This window comes from Nanorana parkeri, unplaced genomic scaffold, assembly GCF_000935625.1.
Source record: "Nanorana parkeri isolate BGI_ZX_2015 unplaced genomic scaffold, ASM93562v1 scaffold427, whole genome shotgun sequence".
NCBI classification, from domain to species: domain Eukaryota; kingdom Metazoa; phylum Chordata; class Amphibia; order Anura; family Dicroglossidae; genus Nanorana; species Nanorana parkeri.
Window position 1 is genome coordinate 907,188 of NW_017306695.1, and position 20,426 is coordinate 927,613.

The 20,426-nt window shown below is 39.4% G+C and overlaps 1 protein-coding gene across 2 annotated transcripts in view; it reads right to left on the bottom strand.

The window, feature by feature from the left end:
• The window catches only part of ALCAM (activated leukocyte cell adhesion molecule), a 99,862-nt gene that overhangs the window by 42,977 nt on the left and 36,459 nt on the right, over positions 1-20,426 (bottom strand). For both annotated transcript variants that reach the window (XM_018560025.1, XM_018560024.1), the window contains exons 2-3: positions 5,961-6,061; positions 2,765-2,984 (exon numbers count right to left, since the gene is read on the bottom strand). In XM_018560025.1, the coding sequence (XP_018415527.1) occupies positions 2,765-2,984; positions 5,961-6,061 (321 nt within the window). The remainder of the gene's footprint in view (positions 1-2,764; positions 2,985-5,960; positions 6,062-20,426) is intronic.

Consider the following 20,426-nt stretch of genomic DNA (forward strand, 5'->3'; position numbering starts at 1 on the left):
GCCGCGGCCAGACCCGCCCACATCCACATGCCTCATCTCCTCCCCACCTCACGCTTGCCGCTGCCAGACCCGCCCGCCCACATCCACGCTCCACACGCCGCACTGCCTCACGTTTGCCACTGCCAGACCCGCCCGCATCCACATGCATCACCTCCTCCCCCGCCTCACGCTTGCCGCTGCCAGACCCGCCCGCCCGCATCCACGCTCCACACACCTCACCCCCTCCCTGCCTCACATCACCCGACCATTCACCCTACCGTTACATGGATGGCAAAAGTGAGAGACGGGCAAGGAGAAGGCGGGGGAAGAGGCAGAGCGGGAGGGAGGCCAAGTTGCTGCACCATGGGCCTCTGGGTTGTACTTGCCCCCTGGGCTAAAAGTTGCCAGTCAGCCCCTGATGTAGTGCATTGCAATACAATGCATGTGCAATGGCTAGGTGCATTGGGGTACCATTAAGAAATAATGGGCACTGCAGCTCACCAAACATTGCAACATGCAATTTAAAGCAATGCGGATCGCGTGCAGAAATGCAAAGATTTGAACGAGGATTAATGTTGGCCACATTATTACACGATAATTGTACAATTTCCTCAAGGGTTACCAACCAACAACTATGTTACCTTTACATTTTTAAATCGTAACATGTGCCACCAGGTTTTCTCTGATACTTCCTGGTGCCATTAATCAATCTAATGTGGTTCTGGAAGGTGCATTAAAGCAGCAAAATATGACAGGCTATGGGCCATTTAAAATGATTTGGTACAGAAATACTAATTAAAAAAAGGGGAGATTTAGATATTTTCATTTATAAATCTTAAAATGATTAAACATTTTAAAGTTTTAGTAAAAAAAAAACCCTACAGAACCAACAGAATTTACACTTTTAAATTAGCTTTGACGCATTAGACAACTAAACACTCAATCTAAAAATATATGAAATTCGTAATAAAAATGTTCACTAGATATAGAGAAATGGAAGTTTAAAATAAGAACTGGCATATATGTTTAGCACTTGCCATTAACCTCCTTGGCGGTATTCCCGAGTGTGGCTCGGGTTCATTTTCAGTACTATAAGCGGTAACCACGAGTCACACTCGGGATTACAGCGTAGCGTCTCTTACCTTGTCCACGATCCCCGTTTGTGTCATCCGGCTGATGCCAGCATCGGTCTTCCGGGTTCCATCCCTTGCGAGCATCTGCGTCGCAGAGGGGCGGAACCGGTGGGAATTTTAAAAGTAAAAAAAAACAAAAAAGAGATAGAACAAAAAAGGAAAAAAAAAGTAATCAGACCGCCAGGGAGGTTAAAAGAGAAGTATGGGGTGTTTTTTCCCCATAGTTCTCTTTAGGGTCAGACGAGGACATATACTAGCATCCTCCCGTGACCCACACCTCAGTATATCGCGTACTAAGAGTGCCGCAGCTGGGATGGATCCTGACAATACTGTGGAGATCCACCCAGCAGCGCTAGTGACAGCTGGCTCTGCCTATCTAGAGGCAAAGCCAGCTGTGCCCGACCCCTCCCTCATCTGTTTCTCTAGTCCGCGCTGAAGGATCGGAGAGGGGAACCCCTGTGGGGAGCAGTGACTGATAGTCACCGCTCACTGCTCGAAGACGATCGGGAAGTGATCGGAATGGATGCATGATTCTGCTCACTTCCCGATCGATAGAGTGGACCTGTGACAGCTTCTTTGTCACAGGTCAGCTCTAAGCAATGGCACACTTTTAATATTAAAAGTCTAAAGGATGTATATTTATTAGGGATGAAAGTGTCAGTACTAAGACGTTCTCATATCCACAATGTGAGTTTGATGCCAACTCAAGCGTAAACAACTTCACCAGTCCAGCTGTCATGAAACTACAAGTCCCATAAGACATTGCAAAACTCTTGACAGCAACTCCAAGATGTAGAGGCCTGATGGGATCTGTAGTTTCACAACAGCCCATCACTGACCTAAGGGAGACATATCAGGAAGAGAGACCAGCGATAGAGAGGGGAAGTGAGATAATTGCACAACCCAGATTCAGGAAGCAGGCAAAACCACTGCACATAACAGATATGTGAAAGCAGACTTCAGTAGATTTTAGAGTATTCTAATTAAAGCTGAGTGAACTTTCTAACTTTAGCACAGTTTTGGTGTCTATTGGACAAGAATTCACAAAATGGTTTCTGGAATTGCGCTTTCTGTAACTAAAATATGTGAAAAAGTTAGACAGCAGTATTTTTATAGAAATGTAATAGAAACAGCCCAAACGTATAATTGTATTTGAGACTTGTGCTAAAAATAGGAATATTCATAAAATTTGTGAAAAAGGAAAACAGTATATTTATGATAGAAACAAAATCAATCCATGAAGCTATTCTATTATGAATCCATTTTTATACGGATATGAATTCCAGCAGAGCACAGACAACCGTGCATTACTGAGCATTGTTACAGCTAAATGCCCTATACTGTATACCTTTAGAAACCTATAATATTTGACGACAAAAGACTGTGATGAAATATGTTATATTACAATTGCTCTTTTGCTTTATGAAGCCAAGGGTTAACCCTCCTCCTCCCCCTCACCGCTGAAAAAAAGATGCTGGCATGTAAGGTAGCAATTTGATAATAGTTACTTATAAAGTTTTTAATCATATTTCAGTATTTTCAATGGGTAGTGTTGCCGAGGAACAAAATGATATCTTTTTAATTAAGCTACTTTTAGAAACTGCAGAGGATAAAAGAATAATACATTTGGCGTAACGGTAGAGGGTACTTACTGAATACTTTGACTATTATAGGCACTTCAAAAACATTTTCTGCTGTTATGAGCATGCATACAAATCTCTTTTCATCACTAATCCTTGCATTAGAAATAGACAATGTGTAGTTCTCCGACAGGTTCAGGCGACCATGGTACTCTGGCACGTCATCAAAATTGAAAGTTTTTTTCGCTTCGGAACGAGAAGCTACAAAAACCGCAGTTCCATCTTGCTTTTCCTAAAACACAAGTATATCATTTAAGGATACATTATAAAAAATAAATGTGGCTATCAAATGTACTTTCTGTTTACAATAAAAGGTTACACAGAATACACATTTTGCACATCTAAGCACTTAAAGGGATTTTAAATATCTGCTTTTTTTATTATTTCATCATATAATTTGAGCATTTGCTATTAATGCTAATCAATCAATATGAATAACTCAGCAATGATCACAGTGAATAAACAAACTACAAACAATGGTGTTATACACAGAGGGGAATTTATCAAAACTGCAGCAGACAAAATCTGGAGCAGCTGTGCATTCTCTCTTCAGTTTGTTCAGTTAAGATTTGACAATGAAAGATAGACGCTGATTGGTCGCCGTGCACAACTGCACCACATTTTTGTCTGCTCCAGTGTTGATAAACTTCCCTCATATAATTATGATCATGTCTACTGGGAAAAATCCACCGTTTCCCTACTACCCGGTACTTATCATTTGCAACAACAAGAGCCTTGTCTTGTCCTGGTACCAAATTTAACCTGCTATGGGACTGCAAGTGATATCTAAAAAGTTACTGCTGGTTTCAGGAAACAATGGACTTCATCTGTTTAGAAGTGAAGTTTCCATTTAAAAAAATATTTTACCAACTCTTGAAGGTCCTTGAATTTGTGGACTGTTTTATGGAAAAGAGAAGGTTTTGGCCATAGCAACTAGATTCCTGGTTTAATGTGAAAATAAAATTGTATTACCTACTGTTAGAAATGCATTACCTACTGTTAGACTTTAGTCCTATACTATTTTGTTCTTAAGGCATATGTGTAGGTTTTGTTCATAGCAACTACATTCCTGGTTTCATTAAACACAATTTAATTAGCTACTGTGAGTAATAGCCCCACTTCTGTCCAATACTACTTGAGTATATTAATCACCTCCAGTACCTCTGCTGTCTTACAGACCAGTGGCCAAAGAAAATGATGAGGATAAGTGTGGTAACTTAGTTTAGAAAAAAACTTGCCTTCACATTAAAACTTCCCTTCATTTTCTAGTGTACAACCCTCCATTGCCTATACTGAAAAGCCTAGTACCGAGTATGAGGCATATATTCATGCTCCACTTTTCTTCCACAGTGAAGTGCTCATGCCTGAGAAGTGAACTGCTGTCAAAAAAGGGAAGACCCTTGACAGCATGCACTAATCAACTTTGCAGCTATAGTTGATCAGAATGGTGAGTTGGAGCAGTGAGCATAGGGCATTGTAGAGTGGCTAATTTGTGGAGATTTGGATCACAGTTTACCTAAATTATAAACGCTTGATGGAAAATTTGCAGGATCCTTGTTTGTCTATACGCATCTCAAAATTATTATATATATCTCATACTATCGGCACGCACATACACCGAGCGGCCAGATTATTATGACCACCTGACGTTTGTAGGCAAATTAGCTATAATAATTTTGCGCTGAAGTTGCTAGAGGGCCAGACCATTATAAATAGGGAAGCAGGTTGTTTACCACGACAGTAGAAGTGATTTTTTTCGGAAGATATGGGTAAACAACGCGATTTAACAGCCTTTGAGGCCACTTGGTGTATATACATACACAAAAGTATGCAAACGATATGGAAGAACAATAATTTGTATAAATGTTTGATAAATCTTTGTTAGGGAAAGGTAGAAATTGCCCTAAATTTGTAAATCTATAATTTGTGACATCAATACATGTGTAGACATCCAAAGCTTGACTATTTGCACGTGAATGAACAGGAGAGACTTTTTTAGCTCTTTAGTATAATCTTTAGTACAATATCTCCTAACTTTTTTGAGCAATGGCATTTAATCTTTAAGGGCTTTTTCAGACCATGTCCAGACCAGAACAGCTTGTTCTCAGACCAAAAAAGCATCCCAATGTATCCCTATGGTATTTCTGTTTCCTGTTCACAATGGTGAAGTTCGTTCCAGTCCAGACAAAAAAAATACTGCTCATCTAATTTTCTCTGGTCGGTTCCGCACTGGAACACATATAAAACACATCAAAAATGCATGCAAACACACTGGACTGCACCTGAAAGCCCATTTTAAGCTTAAAAAAAAAAAAGGCACGTGAAGCGCGGTCAAATCGCAGCAAAAATGCACTGCACTACATTTGCAGATCTGCTCCAGACATGGTGTGAATATAGCCTTATATTGACTTCCTATGATGCCAAATCTTGGTTTAAAACCTAAATTTCAGTATATAAAAGCAGAGCTTCCTTTCAATATTCACATGCATCTCATCCTCTCGGATGTTTACAGCAGCCTGCCAGAAATGAAGCTGAACTCAAAGCAGATATAAAAACAAAGACAATTTAGTTGTTAAAAGCCATTAGCGCAAGTACTTAAATATATATCTCAGTATTATCCATCTGTAACCCCCTGTACTCTATGAGCCAATGAGGATCAGAAGCAGAATGATGACTTATGACTTATCACTCTTCTGCTGCTCCTCCATCGTCCAATCAGCAGGTGCATACTGGATCAATCTGTGGTGCTGTTGCAATGGATTTTGAGGAGTATCTAGCCCAGAAGACATGCACAGAGATACAAAATCTTTGGGAAGTAAAATAGGTTCAATATATGGATTTCAGTTGTTTATTCCGCTTGAGAGGCAAGTCTGGAGTTCAGCTTTAACCCCTTCATGACTGAGGCCCTTTTTTCATTTTTTGCACCCATGACAAGACCGCTGCCTGACCAGCAAGATTAGCAACACCATTGTATACACTCTGTCCTTGAAGCAATTTCCCAACTCTGGATTTTGATAGAGTAGTAAAAAGTAAAAACACATTTTTACATAAAAGTTACCCCATTAGACTCTTAACCCAAGAGAGAATAAACATTTCTGCATAGGCCTTTACAAAGCTAATGAGAACAAAAAAACAAAAAACAGGCATTTGGAACTTTTTTCTAGAAAGTTATTTTTCAGAAGATAAAAAAAAAATAAAATACTCTTACATATTTCCATTTGCCAAACAGAAGGTCTTGTGTTATATCTTGACCACAAGGTATATTGATTGTTTCTCCATAAATTGCACTAACTGTATGCAATCCAAAACCTGCAAATAAAATGGAAAATGGTCACAAAAAAGAAGCAAGCCCAAATATTTTCAAGCAAAAGGGAAAAACACTCAAGGAAATTAACAGATCATTATTTTTCACATAGGAAGGCAAATAACGTTTTGATCACAGGCAGCTAATAATTTGTCTCTACTCTTCCTGAGTTGGGGTTTTTAAAAGAGAGAAGCATTTCCAACCTTTGTCATGCACTGTTGGGTCACCATAATAAGTACATGACAATAATGTTAACCATACATTTTGTATAATAATAATAGCAATAATAATATTCAGAATAATAACTCTTTTGTGTCCAGGGGTAAATCGAAACCTCCATTATCATTCCAACGTTTCAAGAGTTCAGATGCATTGGTTTGCATTTTAACTGCTTCATACCAAAAATATTTTTTTAGCACATATGAGGGCTTCATTTGGTTCTTTAAAATACCCAGAATATATTGTTATAATAATTAGAAACATAAAAAACACAGACACAAAACACATAGATGACGCAATTAAATTAGCAGGCTTTTTATTTTAGACTTGTGGCCTTGCGCAAAGTTTTTACCCTTAAAAAGGAGAACTCTGAGGCGAGTGATTTATACTTATCCTCATAGTTGGAGCCGACGTGTGACATTGAAACGGTCACACGTCAGCTCTATTGATCAGGAAGTGAGCGAACACATACCGTCACTCTCTCACTTCCCCATCATCTCCCTGCAGAGAGCGGTGACTGTCAGTCACCGCTCCTTGCAGGCATTCCCCCCTTCCCTCTCCGATCCTCCAGCACCGACTGGAGGAATGAACATGGGAGGAGGGGGGCATAGCTGCCTCTGCCTCCAAATAGGCAGAGCCCGCTGTCAATCAGCCAGCTGGATGGATATACCGACAGTATTGCTGGGATCCGTCCCAGCTGCTGCGCTCTTTATATATATCAGTATAGCCTATCCCACCTCAACCTAACCACTGAACCATCACGTTCTCAAACAATTCATCCCCTCACAGCTACCTCCTCATGTATCACTTTCCCCCTCCCTTTTAGATTGTAAGCCGTGACGGCTTACGTGACGGGCAGGGCCCTCCTTACCATCTTGTCTTAAATTGTATTGTAATGTCTTCCTTATATTGTAAAGCGCTATATAAATCCTGTATAATAATAATAATATAGCAAGCTATAGCCTGCTATATACTGAGCTTTAAGTCACGGGAGGATGATAGTATATGTCCTTCCGTGACCCTAAAGAGAACTATGGGATCAAAAGGTTACCCCATAGTTCTCTTTTAAGAGCCAATTCTTAAGGTCAGTAATTCACTGTAACCAATCCATCTCATCCGGGATTGATTTTTGCAGAGTTAATTCTCATTGGCTGCTATAGATTATTATACTTAAAGTGAACCTGTTCCCAAATCATGCACTTAAACAAAAGAAGCACTTTATAATATTGTGGAGAAAATTATTTTTCAGTTGACGATACACATCCAAATCTTAGCTTTGTTTTTCTTTACAGCATATGTTGGCAGGCTGCCAGCCATCCAATGTAAACAACCAGCAGGTGTTTCTGAGTGGTTAGAAACAAACAGATACTGGACTCAAGCCTTTTTTGTGATCTTCAAGGATCTTTGAGAATAGAGAAATACTTCACATTAAAAGCAGCTAGAGAAATTAGGCATGACTTGTTTAACATCTCTTTTATTGCTGGTTAGCAATATGGCCATACTCTGGGCACAGATGCTCTTTAAAGTGTATTTACCCATTTGCAGCTGAATTGGGACAAGAGCCGCTTTATATGTTACATGATCCTATTTCCTATTTACACATAACATTATGTAGAAAAAAAAATTACAACTTACAATTTTTACTTGCTGTTTTTTTAAAAGAAAAAAAAAAAAAGCCAAAACTGAGGTTTTTCCCTGCTATGTAATTCTAAGGTGGCGGCTGGGAAGTTTGTTTACCACAATTAACCCTGTGCTGGCAGATCGGTAAACTAGATTTATCAATGCCTGCCCTAGTAAAGGGTTAAAGAGCTCAGAGCTTATGTATGGAGTTGTATTTTAATGAGAGGAAACTGAGCCTGTACCCACAGTGTCACTCTCCACGTTCACAATGTTCAGAGTAGCTTGCAGTCTGCTAAAAGGACTGCTCTACACAGACAGAGGTAAGAAATATTTTCTTTAAAAAAATATATATATTTTTAGGTATGCTGTGTAAATAGGAACACAGCACCAGTGGGGTTTTCTTAAACTGCACTGCAAAAAGTAAAAAATATACTTACAAAAATAAGAACTGTTAATTGAATAAGGCTGAACAGGAATCAAAACCAAGTTAGAGTGAGAACTGCAGGAAAGAACTAAAAAACAAAAATGTTTCCTATATTAGGCTAGCTATGTTTTTCAAAATAACTTCATAAAATTATTTGCAGCATTTTAAAAAGGTAAATATATAAGCCTTGGGGTGCCGGTAAGTGCTTGTGTTAATGTTCAAAGCAATCTGTCCCTGTGAAGCATTTGGGTTTCTAGGCCCAAGCTCTACACAAGGGCCTCAAGTCCAACTTCTCTCCGAATTGAGATCAAGACTGCTCCCTGTCAACTGTAAAATGCCACATGCTCTACTACCTACTGAGGTTTCAACAGGGTTTAGCACTAGATAGGGCAAGGCTTAATCTCACTTTAGAGAGTCCCTATGTACATCCTGGCACTATAATCCAAGGGCTCCACAGGAATTGTCCATAACACGGCATAGGGACTTACAAGCATAACCACATCACTGTTGCAAACGTAGGCCCTTTCCTGATCAACTAAGGTTTACTTTAAGAAAATTGTCTTTTCTATCAAGAGGCAAAAATAATGTAGAATCTCAGTGTATGGGAGATCGTGTCTTATAAATCAGAAACGTTTATCATTTACGTCCACATCAACTGGTTAAGTAAACTTCAAGTTAGTGTTTCATGTTAAAAAAACATGATTCATCTCTTAAAAGTTAAACTTTAGATCAATATTTTATAATTAGAATGATAAGTGAGCATGACATAGCAACTGACAGGGATTACAATGACCACCGCCATGGCTGTAAGAGGAAATTTCTATCCGTACCTTCTTTATGTATGCAAGTATCGATCAAACATTGTTTCTGTTTTTTTGCACAAGCATTTCCTAACAAACTAGGTAAAGCAGATCTTTAAATATTTACTTTGCAATCTGAAAGTACTGCAGCTAGATAAATATTTTGTACCGAGCTGTGTGGTAGTGGTGTTTGCATGCTCCAAAGGAATAAAACTACTGGTATCATGTGGTGTACCTGGCAACAAGCAAAAGTATATTTAGTGACTGAAGAAAACAGAAGCATTTTATGAAAGTACAACAGTCACCAGACTAAGCTTTCTTGAACCATTATATTAGTAGCAATTGCATTTCTTTCATTCAGATTTCAACTGACAATGTAGGCGTGATATAATGCAGATGTATCATTAATGGTCAAGACCACCTCTAATGGGATTACGGAAAGTAGCTTTGGCCAGACTTGACCTTTAAAAAACACCCTACTACTGTGACATTGCCACCAATTGGATTCTTCGATACGAAAATGGTTGACAATAGGGGCTCCCATACTAAAAAGAGTGTTATAACGGGGATGATGATATTTTCCAACACATAGCACACTTCCTACCTACTCATCCAAGGAAGAGAAGCTGCCAACTGTCATACTGTTGCCTTTGCATACAGTTTTGCAGCTAAGGAATTAGTTCAAAATGTTTCTTGTATTGCAGTATGTTGCGGAAGACAGACCATTTATTTTGAATGATTGGTCAACGCTGGAAAAATGGGCCAGCATGCTTTTTAACATTAAAGTGTAGCACATCAGGGTGCATTGTAGTCCACTATATACTACATATAGGAATGGATTTCAATGTAATGCAACCACTATGGTGTGACTGTGAAGGATCCCTTACAAAGAAATATATCTGTACAGGTATGAGAAGTTTTAAACTACTGTTCTTTAAATAAAACCGAACAGAGCAATAAAAACCTAACAGAGCTTTCCCACTCTACTAAAAACTGCATTCATTGCTGTTTATGAGATTTACGCTCGCTTGCTGCCCTGGTGATAGAGGGGCTGGAAGTAAAGAAAGAAATAATCCTAACAGGGGAGACATAGCGATAAATGGAGCTTCTAACTTTACAAAAACAATTTGCATGGGGATTTGGTTTCTTTTTTCAAAACAAGCTGGTAACTACAACAGATGTTTTAGAACAAATTTTTATGTAAGGGGTAAATTACACTTTTCATGTAAGGGTGCCCCCCTAATAAATATGATTACATGCATATTTTAAGATAGCACATGTGATTTTAAATGTCTTTGTTAATATAACTTTTTAATTAATCCAGCTAGGCTTTTTATCACTGCTGTGTAAATCCACTTTCATATAATGTATAAAGTTTCACATTCAACAGCTTCCAATATCTGAATAAACATCTCTAGTGCTGATTTCTGTGCCATTTATAAACTGCTAATAGTGGGAGTCTAAGCACAAACTCTTAAATATGATATAGATATTTAGAAAAGAAGGGATGTGTGGGATTGAGTCGACTCAAGATTTTTAGGCGAGTTAACTGCAAATTAAAGTAGAAGCCCAGTCAAAAATAAGAAAAACAGTCTCTTAAAATGATAAAATTTACAGTACCGGCTTTAGCTGTAATATTTCACTTTCAATCCAGAATTCCCCCCAAAGTACTTTTTTTCTGCCTCAGAGTAACGGCCAGCATCATTTAAATTGCATCATCTAAACCCAGGTCCTCCTGGACCTTGCTCCAGCCTGTGACTGGACAGTGAAAGCAGAAGCAGCACAGTAATGAGCTTATCTGTCACTGCTTTCTCTTCTCATCAACATACTTCTTGTGAACACAAGATCTGATTGGCTGTACAGGGACAGCAAGAGGTTGATACAAAGTCAAATTCAGGTTCTAACTCTGATTTTATTTAAACAATTTTAATGATTTATTAGCAATTACAGAGTTACATTATTGTGTGTTTTATATCTGCCTAGAGGTCTGCTTGATCACATTCCTGTAGTGTGTACTGTACTAGAAGTTACAATAGAGTTCAACCATCTCTGCAATAACCCGTGGTGAATTAATGCGTGCTTAGTCACAGACTTCCCTATCAGGAACACACATTTCGACTGCCGCTTTATATGTACCTTTCGTGCACTTATAGTATACTATAATATATAGTATTTATAGTATAGTAGGGGTGCCCAGCCAATCCTGGGCCTACAGCTTTATAGTTGTATATCTGCAGTGTGAGATCTAAGGCACTGCTGCCCATCTGGCCTCACCAGATTTGGAGAAAGATTTAATGATGTCACTACTGTGCTGCTCATTCTTCTTGCTGGAGGCTCTGGCATGATGAAGCAAACCTCTGCCTCCATAAAGTTGGTCACCTATGCACAGTACAGAAGGTATAGTAATACAATAATAAGGAAAAGATCAGCTTTGCCCTCTGCTTGCTTCCAGAGTTCAGTTTTTCTCCTTTAAAGCAACTCTGTTACCTAAACATTACTTGAGAAAAGCTCTCCCTGTAAAATAATAAAGAAAATGCTTGCCTCACAACTGTGAGCCACTCTTGTAGAGAAATGTTCTGCTGAAGTGTCTTCTGAAACCAACGCTTCCAGGAGTGGTGATCTGCTATGTGCCTTGCTGCATTCAGTGGTTCTTCTGGATGTCAGGACACAGTAGTGACACAAAAGTTGGAGGGTGGAACTACTGAGGGTTTGTTTACACCGAAAGCGGTGCGTTTCATAGCGGTAGCTGCTGGAACGCACCTTAATCTTCCCCCTGCGCTCTGGGGCAGGAGGGGACGTGGTGGTGCATTGAACTCAATGGCACCGCTTGCACTCCAACCCCCCCCGCCCCCCACCCCGCAGTGCGATTGGATGCGTGGCAAAACTTTGCCTGCAATCCGTTCCACTGCAAACGCAAAAAATAGAGCAAGCCCTATTTTGTGCGTTGGCAGTGGAACGGAACGCAGCCAAAGTTTTGCCACATGTCCGATCTCATTGAGGGCAGGGGGTGGGGGCGTGGAAGCGGTGCCATTAAATTCAATGCACCACCACGCCCCCTCCCCAGAACGCAGGGGGAATTTTTGTGAGCGATCGCGGCGTGTTCCAGCAGCTACCGCTCTGTAACGCACCGCTTTCGGTGTGAACAAGGCCTGAGAGCAGAATGAGACCCAGGAGATCAATACTCCCTGAAGTATCACTTTCAGAAGATACTCCAGCAGAGGATTTCTCTAGTATGGATTTGACTTTAAGCAAGCTGGGCAGAAAGAAAGGCAAATATTTGATTATTTTGCAGGGAGACTTTTCAGCTACTGTTTTTAACCCCATTACGTACCCTTTCACTGCCAAGGCCTTTTTTTCATTTTTTTGCACACGCAATATAATCCACATTTTAGGCCTGAAAATAAAATCATCAGATCGCACTTCAATAGCTTATTGCTCGACTTTAGAAGCCGAGAAACTACAGCTCAGGGACCGGAAGGCATGCAAGCCGCGTCACTCCTGCTCGCATAAAGCAGGGAGGAGTTCGGTGAATAGAAGTTCAACACTCTCCTCCCCAGCTGCCCGCTGACACCCAAGATGCCAGTCCCGGGCCAGCAGGAGGGGCAGCGAAGCCAGGGAAACATGGTGGGGGTGTCGGGCGGGGGACATGGGGCAGCACTTTACCGGTCCATAGAATCGATCTGGAGGCAGCTGCGTAGCCAGAATCACTTCTATTGTAAAAGCCCACAGCCGTATCTTTTTAGATGTGGTTGGTCTATTAGTTTTTATGCATCAGACTATGAACATTTTAGCAAGTACGCAAACTGCCTTCTTCTAATTTCCTGTGAGCTGAACTGGACGCAAAAACATTTTTTTTTTCTTTCCGTGTGTAAACTACTAATTTCTTAAACCCCCATTTATTGGAGATAAACAAAAAGATAGACACGTTTGAGGTCTAGCCTGTCTGACAACAATGGCTCCATACACAGATACACTGGATGAGTCAGGGTAGCCACCCAGGGTGATGGGAATACCTGACCGAAAACCATCATAGTACACTATTAAATGAATTGTGGAAAATTCCCCCTACCATTGTTGCAGCACAGAATAAATACATGCATGATAATTGTCAAAAAGAAATGAAAGTTAACATGCTTTCTTGTAACCTCCTTGAAGAACAATGCAATTGCAAATGCACAGATAAAAAGAAAGATCACATCCTTGTTCCCTTGATCTTTAATAAGACGCCTTGCCTCTTATGCCACATAAATTTCACAAGACAAAGAGATGATCGGTTACTTCTGAGTCACAAATGAGTTACATGAGTGACTAATGCCAGCAGAGGTTTGAAATTGTGATCCTGGCAGTGTTTAATCTGGTGGCTGTAACACTATGATCAAAGCAGCTATTTAACAGAAATAGATGGTAGTGTCACAATAGATGATGAGCACCACCTAAGTAGCTATGCAAGCATCTTCTCTAAAAATAGCCCATTTGAATTAATAAAACTGTATGTGAAGAAAACTTGACTAGAATACCCCCACAAAATGAACAGTGCAGAATTCTGCTCTCGCTTTCTGGTTTAAAAGTAAATCTCTGTTAAGTTAAGGTGCATGATACTGCTTGCCCATCCCTAAAAAAAGCCGACTGCCTGGCTGTCACATACTTTCAAAATTTTAAGTCTCTGACCTGCAATAATTGTATGGCTACGTTGTGGCTTTATTGCATACTTGTTGCAGATCAGTGACCCAAAATAGGTCATTATAAGCCAGAGATCAGCTTAATAAAAAGCAGAAGATCTGCAATGACAGCCTCTGTATTTCTATTGAATCTTATCTACCCCAGAGATGTTGGTTATCCTAACCACTGTGAATCACTGTTCCATGGCAATGAAAGATGAAAACTTCCAAGGAGGTGAAGATTTTCAATAGGAACAGTATAGGAGTGAATACATGATCAACAGATGCAGGTACCTGAATTTGTGTTGGTAATATAAATTATAAGAGAACATTTTTTTTTTTTTATATATAAATCACAGATTACAAATATACTGTATTATATAGAAATCTACATATATATTACATACACATATTTTTTTTTATTCAACCCTTTAAACGCAATATGACCATATGGCCATATGACCTTATTTGAATGGAAAGGGCAAAGGGCACATTTATAAAGCAGTGAATCTAACATTCACCAAACATTTACTGTAGATGAATCATCCATATATTACAGATTTTTAACTAAACTAGACAAATTAGCCCAACACTAAAAACCAAAAAATTAAGTATGGTCTTTAGAATCCATATAGATAAGCTTACAGCCTAAAATATTTGGGAATGTTTCATCGGAGATAAATGAATTCATTTACATTTCTTTGTCACGGCAAAATCAAAACAAAAAACAATCCCTAAACTATATGATATTGAGAAGGAGAACAATCAAACAATTAGGAGACAAATTTGGCAAGACCCTCAGCTTGGAGATAATTTCTACACGCTGCATTCTTCACATAAATGCATACAGTAAATATATTCTGGTTAGTAATGGATGGAAGGAATTCTCAAGACTACATTTATAGCCAACCTAATAGAAATGCAATGTAACCTAAAATTTACCAATCCCCAAAAAAAATTCCCAACCCCCCCCCCCCCTTTACTGAACCTTGATCTCTAAATCTTTACATCTATATGATGGCTTTACCCTTTTGCTGCCATCACTATAACTATTATAGCAGCAGCACCAGAATGTGAACAAACTCCTTGTTTAAAAGGAGAACCATGTGTCAACCTTTTTTGCCCATAGTTGTCCTCAGGGTCCTGGGAGGACATATACTGTGTTCGCTGGTGACTCAAAACGTACTATATAGCAGGCTATTACATGCTATATGCTGAGAGTGCCACAGCCAAGACGAATCTCGACAATACTGTCTAGATCCACCCAGCTGGCCTGCCCCCTCCCCCATCCGTTCCTCCAGTCAGCACTGGAGGATCGTGGAGGGGGATCTCTATGGGGAGCGATGACTGACAGATTGGGAAGGGAGTGAGGGACGGTATGGGTTTTGCGGACTTCCCGATCAACAGAGCCGACCTGTGACAGCTTCTTTGTCACAGTTCGGCTTGAAGAATGGGGATGAGTGTTTTACATTCACCCCATAATTCTCCTTTAACTTTTTTTTTTGATTCAACCTCCGGCTACATAGTAGAAGTAATTCAGAAAAGCCACGCGATCACTTATACATGTGAGCGGAGCTCCATTTGCTGGGCAGTATGATCCCATTTGTGCTTAGCCCTGAGAACTTCCAGGTTCAGATCTGTCAAAACCCTGGCCGTTGTGTTTAACGTCACTCTAGACTAGTCACATATTACAGTCTAAAGATACTTTCTTAAAAATAGGTTTACATGGTACAAAATAATGACAACTAATCATAGAAATATCAAAAACAAAAAGATTGCAAAATATTTAGACAGCTTTAAAAATTGGCCCTAATGAAAAAAATTTTTTAATTTCATTGAATCTCATTCTTTTTTATGAATATTCTTGTATGTGAGGCCTTACATTTATCAAGATTTAAACTGTACTTAATCTAAGCTGCATTTTCAAAGCATAACATGTGTGTCATCTTTATTCTCAAATCTTACACATCAGCAACAATGTATATAGTTATAGGTCAAGCCAAATTGAATACGATCATACTTAAATGCTCCCAAAACTGTCGGAATTTATCCATTCCTACTTTAAAAGCACAAGGCACCCAGACAGTGGGGAACATACTTCCATCTTCTCAGTCAAAAAACAGTCCCCACTGGGATAGAGAATGTCTATAAGTTGTACAATAATTGCGCAATAAGAGTTTACAGCTGTCAGAACCGATCATCATTTTCTAGATTGGCCTTAATGGACCCAATTCTCACCCAAAGATTCCATTAGGCTATCCAGTCAAGGGGCAGGATGGTCAGATAGAGTCAAACATTTCTAAACTGCTGATACTTTTGGTATGGAACTACCTCTATTTATTAAGGCTGGTACCAAAAAAGTGAAGATTTAGGAGAGAGGGGAAAAGAGAGAGGAGAGAGTTAATTAACGAGGACTATAGCTTGAACACAAGTCACTGCCAGGTTTCATACGTAGGCCTCTATGAATAAGCCTACGGGTGAAACATGTGAGTGGTTGTAGCTGGTTGGGGGCTTGTAGTGCTGGTATTTGCTGTTACATACACTGTTATACTGGATTTGCTGTGAATTTCAATAAAGTCTGAAGTATTGGAATTCTCTGGATAGTGCGGTCTGTTCGTATATTACTACATGCCAAGGTGGAGACACACCCATTAGACCAGCACCTAGGGAGTCCTGATGGCAGCTAAGGAATTGGAGAGGTGAGATTTTTTTTTTGGCTCTACATTGTGTGATATTTGCCATGAACTATGTCTGCAACGCACGCTGACGTGTCATTAATAAATGAATGGCACTGCCGATCCTGCATTATAGTAATGTGCAGTCAAATGAACGCGTCCCACATCACTGCAATGCAAAGGTGCAATGCTGACCTTCAAATTTCGTGTACCAATGCAATAAAACACATTATTTATGCTATACACAATTTACAATCTGTGCATAGGCCTGCTTTAATATTTTAATTGAATGTACAGTATATTATTCTTCTGTTCAAATCTAAAAATAACATTAAGTTGTTTTAAGTTTGTAAAAATAGAAACTATTGCATATGAATATTAAATATTTATAACGAGCAGATGGTTTACATCTGCTGAGTAATTTTACTGCTATGCTATGAACAGCCAGAATATCCCAGGGTATTGATTGTCTGCTGTACAGCTCATACACAAATTGTACATAGCTGAATGAGTCAGAAGACTTATTCTCAGTATCCAACTCATACTGGCCCATACAAATGGTTGAAAAAGACAGTCAAAAAATGAGAAGACAACGCTCGTCTTTATAAATTTTCAAACATTAAAGCCCTGTTCACATTGAGCGATTTATCGCGCAGTAATTCCCGCGATATCGCGGCAAATTACCGCGCGATATCGCGCTCCAATGCATTTCAATGGGGCAAAGGGTCCTGCTGTCGCGGGTCGTGTGTCGCTACAGCAGGACCCTTTTTGGAGCGGATTTAGCCACGATTCAAGCTTGCTCAATGCAAGCTTGAACGCGATTTCGCGCTGCAAATCTCACGATGTCGCGCGATTTGCATATCGCGCAGTGGGACCGGGGCCTTAAGTGGAACTTTGTGCAAATTTACCATTCGCTGTCCGGTGCAACTTCTTACTATTTGCGCACACAGTAAGAAAAAATAATCTTTGGCTAGAAAACAGCTTCAGATCCGGAACAATGATATATGTTCTTAAAGCAGAGGTCCTGTAGAATAAAAAAATGCTAGTTGTAATTTTTTTTTATGTCGCACAGTATTTGCGCAAATGTTTATTAAAGAAGAATTTTTTGGATAAAATTCACTGTGCACTAAAGCACAGAAACAGAATACCCAATTTTTTGGTAGCGTAAAAAAAGATGGGGGTCACGCCAGGTAAATAGATAGCAAACATGTCAAAAAAATACAATACTCAAAATTTCCCATAGACAACGCTTTAAAATCTTTTACTGCTTATCGGTTTGGTGTTAACAGTGATTGATGGCATGAGAATTATTGCTCTCACTCCGACCTTCACGACAATATGTAACATGGTTTACAATTTTAGTTTTTGCAAGTTGGTACTATCACATAGGGGGATAACAAGATCTGCTTCCCCAGGTCTTTTCCTGGCTGCAGGAGCCGGAGAATGTGCACAGTGACACCAGAAGTGATCTAAAACACATCACTTCCAGGTCCATTGATCGGAGGACAGATTATTGGCTGCAAGCTTGCTGAACTACCTCTGATCAGTCAGGGAAGACCTGCTGTGCCGGTTCCAGGCCCGCATGGGGGCAGTGGAGCCCGGGGGCGGCGGAGGGGGGCACACATTCCACTACACCTTACAAGAAATCCAGCATATAGACACTGGAATGCTTGTATCTAAAACAGCAATCGCCGGCTGTTTAAAACGATACCAAGAACATGGCTGCAGTAACAGCCGTGTTCTTCATATAACCGCTTTAGGACCGCCCACCGTCAAAATACGTCCTCGTCCTGAAGTGATTATACCTAGAGCACGGCTGTTGCTGTTTAGATACAAGCGTTTTGGTGTCTATACAGATGCTGGATCACTTGTAAGGCAGTTAAAAAATTACATCTACAAAACATTCTGCACTGGCTTATCACGGAAAGGTCAGAACCCCTGTCAAGTTTTACTGCTATCAGGATCTTTGTTAAGTGACTTCCCCTTATTTTCTGTTCTGGGGAAACAGGAAGTGAGGGAAAATCTGCAACAAGGAAACATACAATAAAAAGCTGACCGAGATTCTAGCATTTCTCTATAGAACGTTAAAAAACAAAACAAACAAAAAAACATTTTTTTTGTCTTTGTGACTACAAGAGAGATTTCCCCTCACTTCCTGTCCTGGGGGCAACTTTTCTTTAAGTAGTCTTAGACGGAAATGACGTTTTCAATGAATTTGAGTACGAGACCAACATATTACTTTTTTGGGGGGGGGAAATATTGAAACCATATAAATGAAAGCAGTCATAAGAATTCCTGTCGGTGTTGTATGGTTTGTCCCAACCCCTGTAACTACCACTTTTGCAGGCCTGTTAAAGACGTGGAAAAATTATGGATTTGCTGATAGGGTCAACAAGTAATACAACTCATTGTTAAAAATGTTTCGGTAGTGATACCATTGTATTTTTTGTTATGAGGTTTTATTTTTTAATTAGTAAACCGCTACACTGGATGAACTATTGGGTCAGAGTGACTCCAGTTTGCACCAACTATTGAAATTTACATATGCCAGCAACATCTGTCACCGTGCCATTGAAGTTCAACGTGACCCATATGTAATATATCTGAGAACTAAAGAGAAACTTGGCGCACAGGTAACTGTTGAAGCAATAACCACTGCTATAATATAAAAAAGCAGTGCTTTATTTATAGTCTAGCATTGCTTTATTCATACAGGACACTCAATATTTTGAGTTAGGGCTAGAGGGGTAACTTGTACAATTTTAAATAAATTCAGCACTATGCATAAATATCTACATTTCCCCTGAACTTTTCTACATTTTGTAATGTTAAAAATCTGGAAATAAAATAAAATGCAATACCATTTGATTTACAAAAAACACTTTTAAGACGCAAAATACTAATTTTGTATTCTGTTGAAAGTCCCTGCTACACACTATACAGAGTTGTGACTGGTGTAGATAAGATAGGTGCCGGTAGTGACCGACACTGTCTTGCCTTGAGGAAGGGACCTGTGCAGCCCCCAAATCTTGTCTATTTTGACCCATGTGACTTTATTTTCAATAAACAAATATTTTCTTTGCATTTTGGAGTACTGGTGATCTATCTTCTGTTTTTTTTTTTGTTGATATTCTGTCAGAGTAAAAAAATGTGATCTGTTGTACAAGTGCTGGCCCTTTTTGTTAAAATAAATGGCCTTGAAACAGGGAGGGGAATCTGGAGCTGATGTGGCTGGAAACTAATCAGCCTCACTCTTTTCATTTTGAAATCTTAACTGACCAAACTGAAGAGAGAAGCTGATTGGTTGCAATGCACAGCTGCTCCAGTTTTGATAAACCCCCCCCCAAGAGCCTCTTTAAAGTGTAAGTACACTTTTTTTTTTTTTGTAAAACATTCTATTGAAAATGTTAACATGAACAATTAAACAGAACAGAGCTTGTTATCAATGCCATCTCAGATGTACATGAAAGAGTAAATAACATTGTGTATATCCATAAGAAAGATCATAATATATCACGTGATACAGGTCATGATAACCAAGAAAAGAAAATCTTAAATTAGATGGTAATTGTGTAAAAAACAATGTGTTCACATATGGCTCTCTTGTAGACATACACTTCAGATATGTATAAAATTATCATAAAATTATAAAACTATAAGAAAAAAAGATTGTACTGATGGTGGCAGAATTACAAGAACCCCCCAGCAACTCCATGTTATAATATGGTGTGAATTGAAATGGGAGTAAAGGGTTATCCCTGTCTGAGGAGGTAAAAAATATCAGTAAACAGCAATCTCCAAGTCCACTTTTAGTAGCTCTACAAAGCAAGCGTGCATATAAAGATGCTTACTGGACTAATAACCCCAAAACTGATTTGGCACCATCTTGCTGGTGCTTGCCCTTGTCATAGCAGATGAAACAATGAAAATATTTGCTCCACGCTATATGATTACTTTTATCCTTTTTTTTTTTT